The sequence below is a fragment of the Lepidochelys kempii genome, chromosome 1, assembly GCF_965140265.1.
Source record: "Lepidochelys kempii isolate rLepKem1 chromosome 1, rLepKem1.hap2, whole genome shotgun sequence".
NCBI classification, from domain to species: Eukaryota; Metazoa; Chordata; order Testudines; family Cheloniidae; genus Lepidochelys; species Lepidochelys kempii.
Window position 1 is genome coordinate 211,062,364 of NC_133256.1, and position 16,959 is coordinate 211,079,322.

Genomic DNA, 16,959 nt, shown 5'->3' on the forward strand with positions numbered 1-16,959 from the left:
TTTATACTAACGTGGGTGACTTTCAGATGATTAATCTGTGCACATTTGAACCCCTTGTATGAAGTGAGCTGTAGCTCATGAAAGCTTATGCTCAAATAAATTTGTTAGTCTTTAAGGTGCCACAAGTACTCCTTTTCTTTGAACAGACTCAGATATACAAAAACAAACACAGCAGCAGAAGCTATGCCTAAAGATTTCAGCATCCATAGTAAAAACTGAATAGCAAATCCATAAATGATAAAATACACCAATTTTTCGATTTTTCCATTATAAAGTGCTGAAATTAATGGTTTAATATGCAGATAAACTCTATTATCATCTGTGTCATGCACACTACTCAATTTGTTGTCTCAGAATTTTATTTCCATAAGAAGAAAAGGGAAACCATCTCAGACACTGTTTGACAAATGTCCACACACAGAGACTTTGAGAGTGGATGTTCTCCCATGTAACAAACACATCACCTGCCCCTTACTTCAGACTCTAACTCTCGTTTCCTTTCCCTTTGCAGGTGTGATGAAGACAACAGCTTCACTGTTTAGAAGAGGTAAAATATTCCCCTCCCATCAAGGATTAAATTTACCTGGTGCCAGGGTCACAGAGGAATGAGCTGGAACCTCCAGCCTGAGCGAATGAGCTCCTTTATACTGAGTGTGAAATCTAAGGACTGAATGACACATGTGTGAATGACACCTGGGTGGGAGCTGCAGGCTGTGCTGAGCAGGATGATTCCTGTCTATTGGTTCTAGCCACCAGAGCAGGGCCCATGATTTAAACAGCAGCCTGTGAGCTGCCCCTGTAGCGCACAGACTGTGTCCCAGCCCGTTACCCTGCTGCCCTGGGCCATGCAATGAGTGACTGAGGAGCTCCCTGGGGCCCCCTGACTCTCACAGGATAATTACTCCTTGTTGCATATTCATTTCCACCCAGCTCCCCCGCGCCGCCCTCCGACCGACAGTGGGAGAGTCACAGTGCCCGTGGTCATCTGCATTATCCTGGGGGCCTTGCTCTGCCTGGTCTTAATCATTCTGGGCGCACAGGTGCGAAGTGCCAAGGCACAGCGCAAAGGTGGGTGCTGATTAGTGTCACTGTCTGAAATGCCTCTGCAATAGCAGGGGGAGCTGCAGGTGTGGAGAGGGCCAAGGCTGTGAGAGGACCTAGAGCTGGATCAGCGCAGGGTGAGGGGAGGATGTAGCTGAGGAGAGGGAGGACCCTTGGTAAAACTATGAGGTTCCATGTGAAATCTTGTTTTATTTAATATTTTCCTTGATGATCTGGCCCTGGAAATGAACAGCACAGCAGAGACACTTGCACATGACACTGAATTGGGAGGAGTTGAGAGCAGTGATGAGGACAGAGAAATAATTCAAAGAGGATTAAAGAGATTGCAATAGTGGCAGAAAATAACATGTAGAGATTCCATTTGGAAATCTGCAAGAAAATCCATGTGGGGCAAAGTTTCTGAACAGAGAGATTGAGTGGGAGAGAGGGTATGAAGAAGGAGAAATGCTGGAAAAGAGCCTTGGTGATAATGTCTAAAAGATCAAAACACTGATATTAATCCATGGCACTTAGAGTACTTTCCATTGATAAATCACTGCACAACCATTAGTTAATTCCTCCCCACAGGGTCACTGGCCAGTAGATAAGTAAGTACTATTATTTCCACTTTGCAATTGGTGTAAACACCAAGTTGGTGGAAGAATTATTTAAGGTGATACAAGGAGGACTAACCAGGAGCAATGGGATGAGAGCATGAGGGAACATTTAGGATGAACACGAGGAAAGACATTATGATAGTAAACCTGTCCATGGAATCGTCTCCAAAGGGACGTTGTGGAATGGGATGTGGCTCCCATCAGCTGGGACACTCACTTGAATATAGCCTGGACAGAGCAGTGGGAATGTGCTGTAAGGCTCAATCTTGCACTGCTCCCAGAGGGAGGGGCTGGATGATCTAATAGGTTTTCCCAGCTCTACTTTCTATGACCCTGGGCAAATCCTGACCTTTGTTTCCAGACTCCAGAAGATCCTCGGACCCTTTCACTGAAGCCATATATGAGGAGATCGATTATAACCTGAATGGAGAGAAGCAGATGTTGGGTCGCTCAGGTCCGTGTGTCTCATTCCTAACGGAGCAAATATCTACTGCACTTTCCATCCCGAGGCCCTGACCCAGAGCTAAAATCTCAGCCCTCATCCCTGGGATCCCTGGCACACTGTGGATACAGATTTCTTAGTGATTTACTCCCACATAGCACTCACTCTCCATTGGTGTAAATGACACCACAAGGTGCATCTATCTCCAGGTTTGTTGTGTGATGAACTCATGAAGATGACAGGTTTCAGAGTAACAGCCGTGTTAGTTTGTCTTTGCAAAAAGAAAAGGAGTACTTGTGGCACCTTAGAGACTAACCAATTTATTTGAGCATGAGCTTTCGTGAGCTACAGCTCACTTCATCGGATGCATACCGTGGAAACTGCAGTAGACATTATATACACACAGAGAATGGTCTCTGTGTGTATATAATGTCTACTGCAGTTTCCACGGTATGCATCCGATGAAGTGAGCTGTAGCTCACGAAAGCTCATGCTCAAATAAATTGGTTAGTCTCTAAGGTGCCACAAGTACTCCTTTTCTTTTTTCATGAAGATGAGCTTCCTCCCCACTCTTCTCTGCTTGTTCCCATTCTTGGAACAGACATCCTGCAGCCTTGGGCCTTGTCTTCACTGAAAAGAAAAGGTGTGTTCTTAACTTGGGATAACTAACACAAGGTAACACCTCAGTGTAGACAAGACAGTTTGTAGCTTTCACATGAGTTAGCAGGTGGAGTTGGAGATTTTTAAATTCCTTGTTAAAGGTCACACTCAGTCCCCCCCGCACCTCCTAGGTTCAGCATGGATGTTCCCAGCATCTTCCCAGTCTGATTTTATCCTCCCCAAACCCACGTTTACCACAATAAAATGGATATTTCTCAGTGTCACTGTGCATTCAGCATCTTCCCTAAAAGAAGGAGACCAGAAATCTTTCTCCCAGCCCCCAGATGCACCAGCCATTTGTCAACTTAGCTGCTCTCACTTTGATAACATCTCATTTGTTGTCCCTACAATCTCCTATTCAGATGATTCACTGATGAAACTTCGGTATTACACCAAGGACAGCGAGGTGGGAAATGATCCTGCATCAGAACAAGGTAATGGGGAAGGAGAGATACAGAGACCATATCTGGGTGGAGAATTTAATCTCCACAGCATTTTCTGTAAAGGCTGTCATTTCCCCTCAATCAATTTCATGACCCAGAACAGATTTTATACATTCTGATGGGATTAGATTTAACCAGACTTTCAAAGATTTCTGTCAACCTTTGTGATGGAAACGTGTGATAAAATCATCACCTTTCCTGTATGTGGTTTGTGATGCCCTCCACTCGGGGAGGAGCTTCAGGGAATGCGGTCCAGAACTATTCGCTTGGCATGGAAGTACTGAAAGTCACAGCTGGAGCCTACCAGTAAACAAACCCTGATCTGTACCTATGGTTTTACCAGCTGGCATAAGCAAGTAGCCCAAGTCACAATCTAGTCCATATAAACTAAGAGACTATAAACCATCATTATAGAGTTTGGTTGGAGTCACAAAGGTCAGCTCTGGTGCAGCAGCTACCATCTTCCAGTGTGTCTAGTGTTAGCTCAGCACCAACACAGATCCTGATCCCACTGAAATGCATGAGAAAATTTCACAGAATATCAATCATGCTTTTCCCCTGGATCACCCTGTGACTTTCTCCTACAAACTCCATGGTAAACAGCCCATGCTCCAAGGCAACAGGCACTTAATGGGGAACTAGAAACCTGCTCAGGAACTGGGTGTGTTCAGGGGACACTGAGTGTGCTGTTTGCTGTTACAGAGGGAGTTTCCCCTTGGGGGTCTCAGTTGGATTTCGATAATGTGGAGGACCCTGTGTCGAGTGATGTGCTCCTGACTTCAGACAGCCAAGGTGAGGAGTAAATCTATAGCCTTGAAGCAATGATACCCTGTGGAAAAACTAGTAATTAATAACACCTAGCTCCTATGTAGGGCTTTTCATACATAGACCTCAAAGCACTTTAAAAAGGAGGGTGGTACTATTATCTCCATTTTACAGATGGGAAAACTGAGGCACAGAGTAGTGAAGTGATTTGCCCAAGATCATTTAGCAGGGCAGTGGCAGAACTGAGAAAAGAACCCAGGTTTCTGCATCCCTGTCTAGACCTCCGCCCAATAGATCACAGTGTCTGTCTATACAGGCAAAAATTGTCATTTATGGCTTGATCTTGTGAGGTGCTGAGCATCTTTAGTACTTGTTAGGGGCTTTCCCTTCACCCCTCCCCTGGTTCTTGTCATGCAGACAGAAAGCAGAAGACTGGAACTCCGAAGTACAGGCAATGCAATGTTTATTGGTGTTAATTGAAGCAAGCATATCCATAGCTCTGATGCTGCAGAGCCTTTTTCCCAGTGTCACTGTTCTCCTTCCTTAGCAGGCATAATTATACCTGTAATGCATGCCCTTGGTCCCACCCCTTACAGTTTATGGTCATGTTCCATTTTGAAGGGTCTTGTTGTGACATGTTCCCCGCACCCCATTTGGGGTGCCGCTTGGAACTGGGGTACAACTGAACCCACCTGAACCACCAGCCTGGATTCCCTTCTCAGTGTACTGCTGAGACAAGCCTGCCAAGCCCATCCTCAGGTTTCAGACTGCACCTTACCAGCACACGTAAAGGTAGGGACACACCCATCTGCAGCTTTACACACACATGTTGAGATCAGCTCTGCATGGGAAGGCTCAGCTAAGCAATTGCCCAGCAATTGTGTGCACCCCCCTCTGGGGTGTAAACCCAAAATTATACTGCCTTGCAGTTCACTGAGAACTGTACAGCATAAGCTCATGAAATTCGTCCCCTCCCTCAATGTGGAGAGAGATATGCAACAGCTTTTTGCTCCCCAATTATAGTTTCCACACACACTGGTTTTAGACAAAACCAAAAACAAGTTTATTAACTACAAAAGATAGATTTTACATGATTATAAGGGTTAACAAACAGATCAAAGCAGATTACCTAGCCAAAAACAATAAAAACCACGCAAGCTAAGCTTAATATACTAAAGAAACTGGATATGTGTAACAAATTCTCACCCTAAATGATGTTTTAGGCAGATTGCAAAGGTTCCTGAAGGCAAGCTGCACTTGCTTGCAGCTTAAATCTCCAGGTATTTCTTTCACAGGCTGGAACTCCCTCTAGCCTGGGTTCAGTCCTTTCTTAGAATCATAGAATACCAGGGTTGGAAGGGACCTCAGGAGGTCATCTAGTCCAATCCCCTGCTCAAAGCAGGACCAACCCCAATTTTTGCCCCAGATCCCAAATGGCCCCCTCAAGAATTGAACTTACAACCCTGGGTTTAGCAGGCCCATACTCAAACCACTGAGCTATCCCTCCCCCCAGGTTCAGTCTTAGGTGTTTACAGCAGTCATCATAGGTGAGGAGACAATGAAGAACCAACCACGATGATATCACTGCCCTGCTGTTAGGGGGCTTATTCCTTCACCCACTTAGAATCATAGAATCATAGAATATCAGGGTTGGAAGGGACCCATGAAGGTCATCTAGTCCAACCCCCTGCTCGAAGCAGGACCAATTCCCAGTTAAATCATCCCAGCCAGGGCTTTGTCAGGCCTGACCTTAAAAACCTCTAAGGAAGGAGATTCTACCACCTCCCTAGGTAACGCATTCCAGTGTTTCACCACCCTCCTAGTGAAAAAGTTTTTCCTAATATCCAATCTAAACCTCCCCCACTGCAACTTGAGACCATTACTCCTCGTTCTGTCATCTGCTACCATTGAGAACAGTCTAGAGCCATCCTCTTTGGAACCCCCTTTCAGGTAGTTGAAAGCAGCTATCAAATCCCCCCTCATTCTTCTCTTCCGCAGGCTAAACAATCCCAGCTCCCTCAGCCTCTCCTCATAAATCATGTGTTCTAGACCCCTAATAATTTTTGTTGCCCTTCGCTGGACTCTCTCCAATTTATCCACATCCTTCTTGTAGTGTGGGGCCCAAAACTGGACACAGTACTCCAGATGAGGCCTCACCAATGTCGAATAGAGAGGAACGATCACGTCCCTCGATCTGCTCGCTATGCCCCTACTTATACATCCCAAAATGCCATTGGGACATTGGCCATTGGCCTTCTTGGCAACAAGGACACACTGCTGACTCATATCCAGCTTCTCGTCCACTGTCACCCCTAGGTCCTTTTCCACAGAACTGCTGACTAGCCATTCGGTCCCTAGTCTGTAGCTGTGCATTGGATTCTTCCATCCTAAGTGCAGGACCCTGCACTTATCCTTATTGAACCTCATCAGATTTCTTTTGGCCCAATCCTCCAATTTGTCTAGGTCCTTCTGTATCCTATCCCTCCTCTCCAGCATATCTACCACTCCTCCCAGTTTAGTATCATCCACAAATTTGCTGAGAGTGCAATCTACACCATCCTCCAGATCATTTATGAAGATATTGAACAAAACCGGCCCCAGGATCAACCCTTGGGGCACTCCACTTGATACCGGCTGCCAACTAGACATGGAGCCATTGATCACTACCCGTTGAGCCCGACAATCTAGCCAGCTTTTTACCCACCTTATAGTGCATTCATCCAGCCCATACTTCCTTAACTTGCTGACAAGAATACTGTGGGAGATCGTGTCAAAAGCTTTGCTAAAGTCAAGAAACAATACATCCACTGCTTTCCCTTCATCTACAGAACCAGTAATCTCATCATAAAAGGCGATTAGATTAGTCAGGCATGACCTTCCCTTGGTGAATCCATGCTGGCTGTTCCTGATCACTTTCCTCTCATGCAAGTGCTTCAGGATTGATTCTTTGAGGACCTGCTCCATGATTTTTCCAGGGACTGAGGTGAGGCTGACTGGCCTGTAGTTCCCAGGATCCTCCTTCTTCCCTTTTTTAAAGATTGGCACTACTTTAGCCTTTTTCCAGTCGTCTGGGACTTCCCCGGTTCGCCACGAGTTTTCAAAGATAATGGCCAATGGCTCCGCAATCACAGCCGCCAATTCCTTCAGCACTTTCGGATGCAACTCGTCCGGCCCCATGGACTTGTGGACGTCCAGCTTTTCTAAATAGTCCCTAATCAGCTCTATCTCCTCAGAGGGCTGGCCATCTCTTCCCCATTTTGTGATGCCCAGCGCAGCAGTCTGGGAGCTGACCTTGTTAGTGAAAACAGAGGCAAAAAAAGCATTGAGTACATTAGCTTTTTCCACATCCTCTGTCACTAGGTTGCCTCCCTCATTCAGTAAGGGGCCCACACTTTCCTTGGCTTTCTTCTTGTTGCCAACATACCTGAAAAAACCCTTCTTGTTACTCTTGACATCTCTCGCTAGCTGCTGCTCCAGGTGCGATTTGGCCCTCCTGATTTCATTCCTACATGCCCGAGCCATATTTTTATACTCTTCCCTGGTCATATGTCCAACCTTCCACTTCTTGTAAGCTTCTTTTTTATGTTTAAGATCCGCTAGGATTTCACCATTAAGCCAAGCTGGTCGCCTGCCATATTTACTATTCTTTCAACTCATCGGGATGGTTTGTCCCTGTAACCTCAACAGGGATTCCTTGATATACAGCCAGCTCTCCTGGACTCCTTTCCCCTTCAAGTTAGTCCCCCAGGGGATCCTGGCCATCCGTTCCCTGAGGGAGTCGAAGTCTGCTTTCCTGAAGTCCAGGGTCCGTATCCTGCTGCTTACCTTTCTTCCCTGCGTCAGGATCCTGAACTCAACCAACTCATGGTCACTGCCTCCCAGATTCCCATCCACTTTTGCTTCCCCCACTAATTCTACCCGGTTTGTGAGCAGCAGGTCAAGAAAAGCGCCCCCCCTAGTTGGCTCCTCTAGCACTTGCACCAGGAAATTGTCCCCTACGCTTTCCAAAAACTTCCTGGATTGTCTATGCGCCGCTGTATTGCTCTCCCAGCAGATATCAGGAAAATTAAAGTCACCCATGAGAATCAGGGCATGCAATCTAGTAGCTTCCGTGAGCTGCCGGAAGAAAGCCTCATCTACCTCATCCCCCTGGTCCGGTGGTCTATAGCAGACTCCCACCACTACATCACTCTTGTTGCACACACTTCTAAACTTAATCCAGAGACACTCAGGTTTTACTACAGTTTCGTACCGGAGCTCTGAGCAGTCATACTGCTCCCTTACATACAGTGCTACTCCCCCACTTACTTCCTTCTCGCATGAACAGAGAGCAACAATACCCGAAGTCCAAAGGTTCAAACAATTCGATGTTTATTGGGGTGAACTTCCATCAAGCATGATTCCAGTTTCCTTCCTTAGTGTCCCCCTTCCCAGCTCTGACACCACAGAGTCTTACCTGTGTCCCTGTTCCCATTCCTGCTCTTAGCTAAACATGATTCCAGTTTCCCCACCCCCATTTCCTGTTCCCATTTCCCCCTTTAGCAAAACATGATTCCAGTTTCCCCACCCCCATTCCCTGTTCCCATTTCCCCCACCCACACACCCACCTACTTCCTGATTGACTGCAGACTATATAGTAAAACTTGAGTTCTGCTTAGCTATACCTTAACCAATCATTTTCCTGAAATTTAACTAACCAATCCTAACACATTGTAGCATGATTATGTAACCAATTATATCCCACCACCTTAATTAGTTTACACCCAGCAAAATTAATTATACAGCAGACAGAGACAATCATAGAACCAGACAGAGATTATGCAGACAAACAATAGGGAAATGGGGACTACAGTGATAGAACAAACACAGAAGTGAGGATTTCACATCCCAGCTATTGATAAGTGAGTTCTTGCCAGACAGGCTGCTATCAAACTAAGTTTCCTTTTACATCTTCTAGACACTTCCCTTTCTCTGGAGGTGATAGGCATTATCAGGACAGGACTGTATTCCTAACAGCCCAATAGCACCTTATTTCAATGTGACTACGTTGGAATGTGAGGAACCGTTCGCTTCCCAGCTTATGGCTGCCTCTGCTGCTTAGCCAAAGGCCTTAGCCTAAGAACAGGGTCTCAGACTGTCACAGTAAGAGAAGGCTCTTACACTGGCAGACAGTGATTTTGATTGTTTCTTTTATACCTCTATAACTAGCCAAGTGGTAAGAATACACCTAAATTCTTAGAGTATAGCCCTTTACAGACAGGACTGAATATCTATATCCTAACACCTGCCTTAACTAGTTTTTGCATATGGCGGGAATCCTTTGTCTCCCAGTTTGATTTCCACCCCCAGCCAGTAGGAAAATACTAGTATTATCATGGTGTCCAATACCAGGTGAGTTGGTCACATGTCCCTGCAGTCATAACTCAGAGGCTGTTTGCAGCATCCCCATGAAGACTTCCCAGGAAGGTGGGAGATTAGCATCTTCAAAGACCTATTGTTCTCTCTAATGGTCCATTGACTTGTTCCTAGCTAGCCATCTAGACTGATTGCATTCTGTCTAGTGGGCGTTCCCCATGTGTAAACACAATTTGTAGTACAGATACATAGTCAATATTCCTAACTTCAGATACAGAAATGATACATGCATTCAAGTAGGATAATCATATTCAGTATATCAGTGATATTTCACATACCTTATCTTGCATCAAATACATCATAATTATGCCATACTCATATCATAATAATATTTCTATGAAGAATATGGGGGCATAGTGTCACACTGGGGGCTTTGGTGCCACTTCTTTTGTATCCCATGGGAGGGGTAGGGAGTGAGATTATGTATCAGCCAGCGTCAGGATTTTCTTTGGCTTTTAGTGTTTCTTATACCTTCCCCACCATCCACCTCACTCCTCCCAACTGGTTGCTTGACCTTGCCTTGAGATAGGAGTCGAGGCAGTCTTCAAGTGTACGCTCATATATTACACTCCCACCGTACCTAGCAACACTTTAGGTCTATCTCTTATCTTTTCACATTGTACTAAAAGCCCCATCTGGTTGTGGGAAATGCAACACACAGTCTCTTTGTTTCTTGTCCACACATATTAGTAAGGATATAAGAGTATCAAAAATCAAACTCAAAATTCTATCTCAGGCTAACAAACAGGCCTATTTTCTAACAGTACTGATGCAATCAGTGGGAGCTGATCAATGGAGAAAATGCCTTACATGGGGAAATTTAAAGTGCTCAATCTGTTTAGCTTGACTAAAAGAAGATTGAGAGGTGCCTTAATAAAGAATCTTCACAGGGAGAAAATACTGATATTAAAGGGCTCTTTAACTGAGTATAAAAAGGCATAGCAAGAATCACTGGCTGGAAGCTGAAGCAAAACAAATAAAAATTAGAAATTAGGTGCAAATTTTTAACAGTATGGGTGATTAATCACTGGAACAAACTACCAAGGGAAATGATAAGTTCCCCATCTCTTGATGTCTTCAAATCAAGAATGAATGCTATGGCAGATATGGCAATTTCCTACATATCATTGGGCGGCCTTATTGAATTAAGTTTAAATATATCTGGGGTCCACTGTATTAAATGCAAAGGTTATGTATTACCATGGGCCAGGATTACATATACGCTATTTGAGGGGAGGTGTGATATGAGTTCTGGGAGTTCAAAAGACTATATTGAAAATGTGCCAGACAAGAATGGACTTTTGGGAAAATAAGTGTGAAGTGGATTTCCTGGAGAATCCCTAGGGAGCGGTTAATGCAAATTGCACCATTGCGGGTTATGTAAAAATCCAGTCTTTTGAAGCTACACCCCGAGGAGTAGGTCATTGTGTGCGGATTACCTGTTCCCAGAGATGAGTTAAAAAGCCAGAGCTGTGTAAAGAAACAGCTGTACCACCCAACCTGGGTTCGGGTTCTGAATCTGAGACAGTTGTGAACTTGTAACTCTGGAGAAAGCCCATTTGTGGGTTGTGAAGGACTGGCACCTGCCAGAGCCTGAGGTTTGAGTTGGGGTGCTCTCTGGTAAGCTTTTTAGCTTGTGTTTAGGTTCTTTTATTGCTCTATGTTTTCTTTGTAATGCTTTTACCTTAAGAATAAATGTGCTTGCTTGGAAGGAGGTGCATGGCAACTTACAACTGCAGGCAATATACTGGAAATAACTTCTGGAGAGAAAGCAAAGCATACACACTGGCCCTTAGGCAATCTGACTTGCTGGGAATATCACCATGTAGGCAGAGAACTGTGAAGGCTGGAAAAATCCCGGTCAGAAGGGATGGAGGTATCTTTCCAAGAGAGGAGACAGCTGAGGAGCCGGGAGCCTAGAGTGGGTGTCCTTGGTGGCCCACAGAGGGGGAATACAGGTGCAGTTGTCCTGAACTGTGACAGACATACCTTAGCCAAACACGGGTTATTCTCCTTAATAGAGGGGCAACTAGGTAAAATTCAGTGGCCTGTTATATATACAGGCCGTCAGCCAAGATGAGCTAATGGTCCCTTTTGGCCTTGAACTCTATAAATCTGTGACTCTCAGGGTGCTCAGCATGTCATAGGATCTTCTAACTCTTCTCCCACAGAGCATGGCTGTGGGTGCTGGTTTAGGTCAGAGCTGTATGGAGGGGAAATAGTAAAGCATGTGGTACCACACAGGCCAACCAGTGTGACTCTAGAAGAAGTTTATTCAGTGCCTGCCCATGGTGCCCCTGACTCTAGTCACTGCTCCCTGACCTTCACTTTAATGTGCACTAACATTACTCACAAAGTTAGGAGACAAGCTCTCTGAGCACAGCCCTCTGCTCTGTGGTAATGGTCTCCCTCAGCCATCCCTGTCTTTGCTAAGTCCACTGATCTATACTTGAGTTTCACACATGAAAGGGATGTACAGATTTCACACCCACAGGCCCATAGAATCATACAATATCAGGGTTGGAAGGGAGCTCAGGAGGACATCTAGTCCAACCCCCTGCTCAAAGCAGGACCGATCCCCAATTAAATCATCTCAGCCACAGCTTTGTCAAGCCTGACCTTAAAAACCTCTAAGGAAGGAGATTCCACCACCTTCCTAGGTAACTCATTCCAGTGCTTCACCACCCTCCTAGTGAAAAAGTTTTTCCTATGCTTGGCCTGACTTGGTGGTGTGTGTTCCAGACACTGCAGATCAGGGGTGGGTTATGGGCCAAACTCGTTTAGAGAAATGGAACAAAATGAGCTTTTCACAATAATGGAAAGTTTAGAAAGTAAGTGATAGAACAAATTAAAGTATCATTTATCTGTATAATTAGTATAACAACAAAGTACCATGGGCAAATCGTCCTCTGACATAAACCCCACTCCTAGCCACCTCTTCCCAAATCTCCCACAACCTTCATTTCAGTTTCTGTTTGAGGCTCCTTTGAGTAATTTACAGTTATATCAGGTCCTTGAAATGTGTCAGACAAACGTTACATGAATGAAATTCCTCTGACACTAAGGTTGGTGAGGGAGGGACTTTTGGTTTCTCATCCCCCTTGGGGTGTCAGTACCTCAGGCTGTTTGTACCTGGTGTATAATTTATTTCTCTATTCAGTGGAAGTTCTCTCCTCATTACCATTAATTCTTGCCTCTTTTTCAGAGGCTCCTGCACTGCCTGGAAATGTCACAGAGAACGGTTATGATGATGTCAAAGAAGTTTCTGACCCCAATGATAACCACGGCCCCGGGCAGTGTGCCTGGGAAGACACTGGAGCCCCAGGAGAGAGTGACAGGAACAGGGATTCACAGACAGGTGAGTGGGGAAATGCACTTTTGCCAATTCTTGCAGTTTATTGCTAGTCTCATGATATCTAGTATTTTTAAAAGTTCAAACTCCCGGAGACATGAGAGTCTCTGCTTTAATTTTTTAAAAAGCAAGTTCTCTAGCCCTGATGGTTGCAGAAAGAAGCTTCAGAACATGAACTGAGTTTCACCTAAAGGCTCAGAAACCAGAGGACAAAAAAAAGACCAAAAAAAGTCTTTTTAATCTACTGATTTTTAAACCAATCTCATGATATGTTGAGGCCTAACTTCTGTCAGTGACTGAGACATAGGTAGTCGTGTCCAATAGTTAGACCCAGAATCAGGCTCAGTGGTTAGAGCTGGAGTCAGAGCTAAAGTCAGAAATTGGAGCCAAGGGGCAGAACTGGAGTCAGGAATTGGAGCTGAGGGTCAGGACCAGGTAACCTGGAGTAAAGCAAGGCAGGGGTAAGGCTGAGGTAAAGCAGGAACAGAAGTGGGAACAAGGCAGGAGCGATGGCAGCCATGGGTGAATGCTACAAGTAGCTGCTGAACTGCAGCTCTGCTGGACTAATGAGCCACTCTGAGGACTCTTCCAGCCAATAAGGCAGATTATTAGGTTCTCTGGAGATTGGCTCTGCTGCAGGCCCTGCATCCTGTCAACTTCTAATTTTTGAACGCTTGGGGTTGGCAAAGCTGGAAATGTCTGTGTTTCCCAGTGATCCACGGGACCAATGTCTGGATGGGAATATGGATTATGCAGCAAGGAAGTGACCCTGGCCAAATTACTTGTTGTGAGGACAAAGTTACACAGGTGCGTTTGCAGGATCACAGCCTGTGTGTCTTCCCCCAAACAAGGTGTCAGTGCCCAGTATGGTAATGGGAAGAGCAGGGCCCTGCAGTGGGGTTAGTTAGAGGCCTGGCATCAGGTTTGAAATCACTCTCTTCAATATGTAAATGGCTCCATTAGCCTTGTATGAGAGCAACTCACAGTCTGGAGCTGACGGCTGAGCTCCCACTTTGCACCTCAGAGGAAAGTGGGTTAGGATGAAATGTGCATTTCTTTGTTCTTGTTGAGAGAAACATTCAAACTCATATTGTGTGGGCAGTTGAGATCTATTATGTCCCCTGTTTTTTGGCTTCTTGTCCTTGAATGTCTTGTGGGATAGAAGCTCCAGCCTGCTCCACCCTACCTGGTTTCAGCTGGTGTATGTACCCTTAGGGACTATACCAGCCATCGGGAGTTAGAGCAGCCCCTGCTTGAGCATCAGGGAGGCGTCACCAGCTCACTGACATCTCCACACTACTCCTGCAACAGGCAGGTCTCAGCACAGAATGAATGCACTCCCAGATGTTTTCTTTGTAGGCTATAGAGAGATAATGGATTAAACTTGTAGGGCCCCAATCACAGGAACAGAAGGGATATGTCACAGCCTATACTGTGAGTATACATGGGTGTAGAATGGTTACATTGACTGCAATGTGGCCCCTTGTTCATTTTCAGATTGGAGTCTGCACTTGCTAAGAAGTGAAGAGGTCTCTGAGGCTGAGAGAGACGCCCTGTCCCTACTTCCTGGAGACCCAGGTTATGATGACGTTGAAGATGGGGTCTCTGGGACATCACTATAAGAATGCTGAGTTCAGATCAAATATCCTGTGAGGACATAAATGTTGTATGATTGGGCTATTCTTCTTTCAAATGCTCTCTGGGCCATCAGAAACAATCCCTACCTGGGAACTAGTTCATACAGCTTTTATATTGCAGTTTTGTCTGCTTGCAAGAAATATGTGTGACTGAGACAGGATCTGTGGTTTCCCCTGTAATTCCCAATTGATCAGACTGTCTGGAACTGTCCTGCTTTTTTATTCCTGCTGTTTTATTTGTAACATGAAATATTATTTCTTCCTTGTGAATTTTTACTTTCTTAGTAAACTGTTTTTGAAAGACTGTTCCAGGGCTGATGCTTCTCCAACGAGGTGTGTTGGGCAGCTCCCTGGAGACCATTGGGGGAAAAATTGAGATTGAACCACCAAAAAATTATAATGGTAAAATGTCACCCCTCGGGTATCTCAGGTTGTTGGACAGGGTGTTACATTGAGAATGAATATTCTGCCAGGTGTGTGGTAATAGTGAGATACCTAGCAACAGAATATTCCTCACTCCAAAGATGGCCCTAACACCCAGTCCAGACTTTCCTTTGAAATTCTGGAGGATAAATAGGATGCTATTTACAGGTATCTTAATGCCCATACACACACAATCAGATAGCAGTGAAAATATGCCCCTATCCTTTCCTCTTCTCTTCTATATAAATTCATGTGCCATGCCCATCATTCTGGCATCAGAGCACCTTCCAATGATTTACTTTCAGTGTACATGTGTACTTTTATTCCTCCCCAGAGCAAAAACACATGGATTTTTTATGGTGGGTCATGGGTGGTTATCGGTGAGTTTATTTTATGATGTGATATGGGCTTATATTAGCAAAAGCAGACTGAGGAACCCCGCAAGTGGAACAGAAAGAGGTTTCAGGTGATTTTTTAGATCTTGTGGGATTTTGTTCTAGAGTCTTTGATCAGCCCCCAAGAAAACTGTCTCCTGTACAAATGAGTTTTCCCCTTGCAGGAGACAGCTCCTTTGTGTCTAAGGCAGTGGTTCCCAAACTTGTTCCGCCACTTGTGCAGGGAAAGCCCCTGCCAGGCCGGGCCAGTTTGTTTACCTGCCTTGTCCGCACGTTCGGCTGATCGCGGCTCCCAGTGGCTGCGGTTCGCTGCTTCAGGACAATGGGAGCTGTGGGAAGCAGCGCAGGCCGAGGGATGTACTGGCCGGCGCTTCCAGCAGCCCCCATTGGCCTGGAGCAGCGAACTGCGGCCAGTGGGAGCCGCGATTGGCCGAACCTGTGGACGCGGCATGTAAACAAACTGGCCCGGCCCAGCAGGGGCTTTCCCTGCACAAGCGGTGGAACAAGTTTGGGAACCACTGATCTAAGGGATAAAGCTGATGGGCACAGTCCTGGAATGAGTGGGAATCTCTTAAGTGTCCCAGGCCCAAATCATGAAGTTCCTTGAATGACTGAGACATTACATTAGACATAGTGTTCTGTGGGAGGCCAGTGTAGTAAGCCCAGGACAGGCTTGGTGTGCCCTGGTGACCTGGGTTGCCAGGAGGTGCTCTGTTGCTTTCTATAGCAGTGGTTGTTTCCTCAGGACTGGGCACTACATACCCAGGCAGAGTCCAATTAACCATTGGAACAACTCACCTAGGAAAATGGTGGATTCTCCATCACTTGCAGTATTGAGATCATGATTGGATATTAGAGCTGTTCAAAAAACAGAATTCCCATCGTACCAGAAATACCAACATTTCAAAATTTTGTTTAATCTCAAATCATTCATAGTGGAATTCATAGTCATTCATAATAAGACTGGATAGTCATTGGGCCAAGGACAATAGCAGATGACTCTATAGCTTGGTGGCTAGGATACTCACTTAAGATGTGGGAGACCCGACGTCAAGTCCCTACTGCAATAGCTATTTATAAATAGAACAGCTTTGGCATGTGAAAGTTTCACATCAGAATAGCCCAGTTGCCAGAGCACTTGTCTGCAATGTGAGATACCCAAGTTCAAATGTCCTCTCCACATCAGGCAGTTTGGAGATTTGAACCTGAATCTCACAAAAGCCAGGTGAGGGATTTAACCACTGGGTTGGTGCCTATGTCCCATAGCTCTTTTGTGAATCTACTCGTCTATTGCTTTTTTGAAAATATCCTAAATTGAAACATAAAATTTTGAGTTAGGTTGAATGAACCTAAGCAGAACTGGACAGGACACAGCATTCTAGTGCAGTGTTACCAGTGCTGTGTACACAGGCAAAACTTCTCCCTACTTCTACTTGATATTTCCCTTTTTATGCATCAAAGAATCACATTAGCCCTTTCTGCCACAGCGCTGAGAGCTCACGTTGAGGTGCATATCTATGATGACTTTCTCTGAGGCATTGCTTTCCAAGACAGAGTCTTCCATCTTGTAGGTATAACCTGCATTCTTTGTTTCCAGGTGTACTACTTTGAATTTGTCTATATTAAAATGTGTGTTGTTGGACTGCGACCATTTTACCAGGAGGATCTCTGTAACAATGACCAGTCCTCCTCATTGTTTATTACCCCACCGATCTCTGTGTCATCTTCAAACTTTACCACAAAAGATTTCATATGATCATTGATGATAC

General features: G+C 45.2%; 1 protein-coding gene across 1 annotated transcript in view; it reads left to right on the top strand.

Annotated features, from left to right (window-relative positions):
* Positions 1-14,357, top strand: part of LOC140898583 (scavenger receptor cysteine-rich type 1 protein M130-like) — an 84,394-nt gene extending 70,037 nt beyond the window's left edge. Inside the window, exons 9-15 of the mRNA XM_073312584.1 lie at positions 512-547; positions 931-1,068; positions 2,020-2,112; positions 3,123-3,194; positions 3,906-3,995; positions 12,589-12,741; positions 14,233-14,357. Of these exons, the coding sequence (XP_073168685.1) occupies positions 512-547; positions 931-1,068; positions 2,020-2,112; positions 3,123-3,194; positions 3,906-3,995; positions 12,589-12,741; positions 14,233-14,357 (707 nt within the window). The remainder of the gene's footprint in view (positions 1-511; positions 548-930; positions 1,069-2,019; positions 2,113-3,122; positions 3,195-3,905; positions 3,996-12,588; positions 12,742-14,232) is intronic.
* Positions 14,358-16,959: the final 2,602 nt, after the last annotated feature.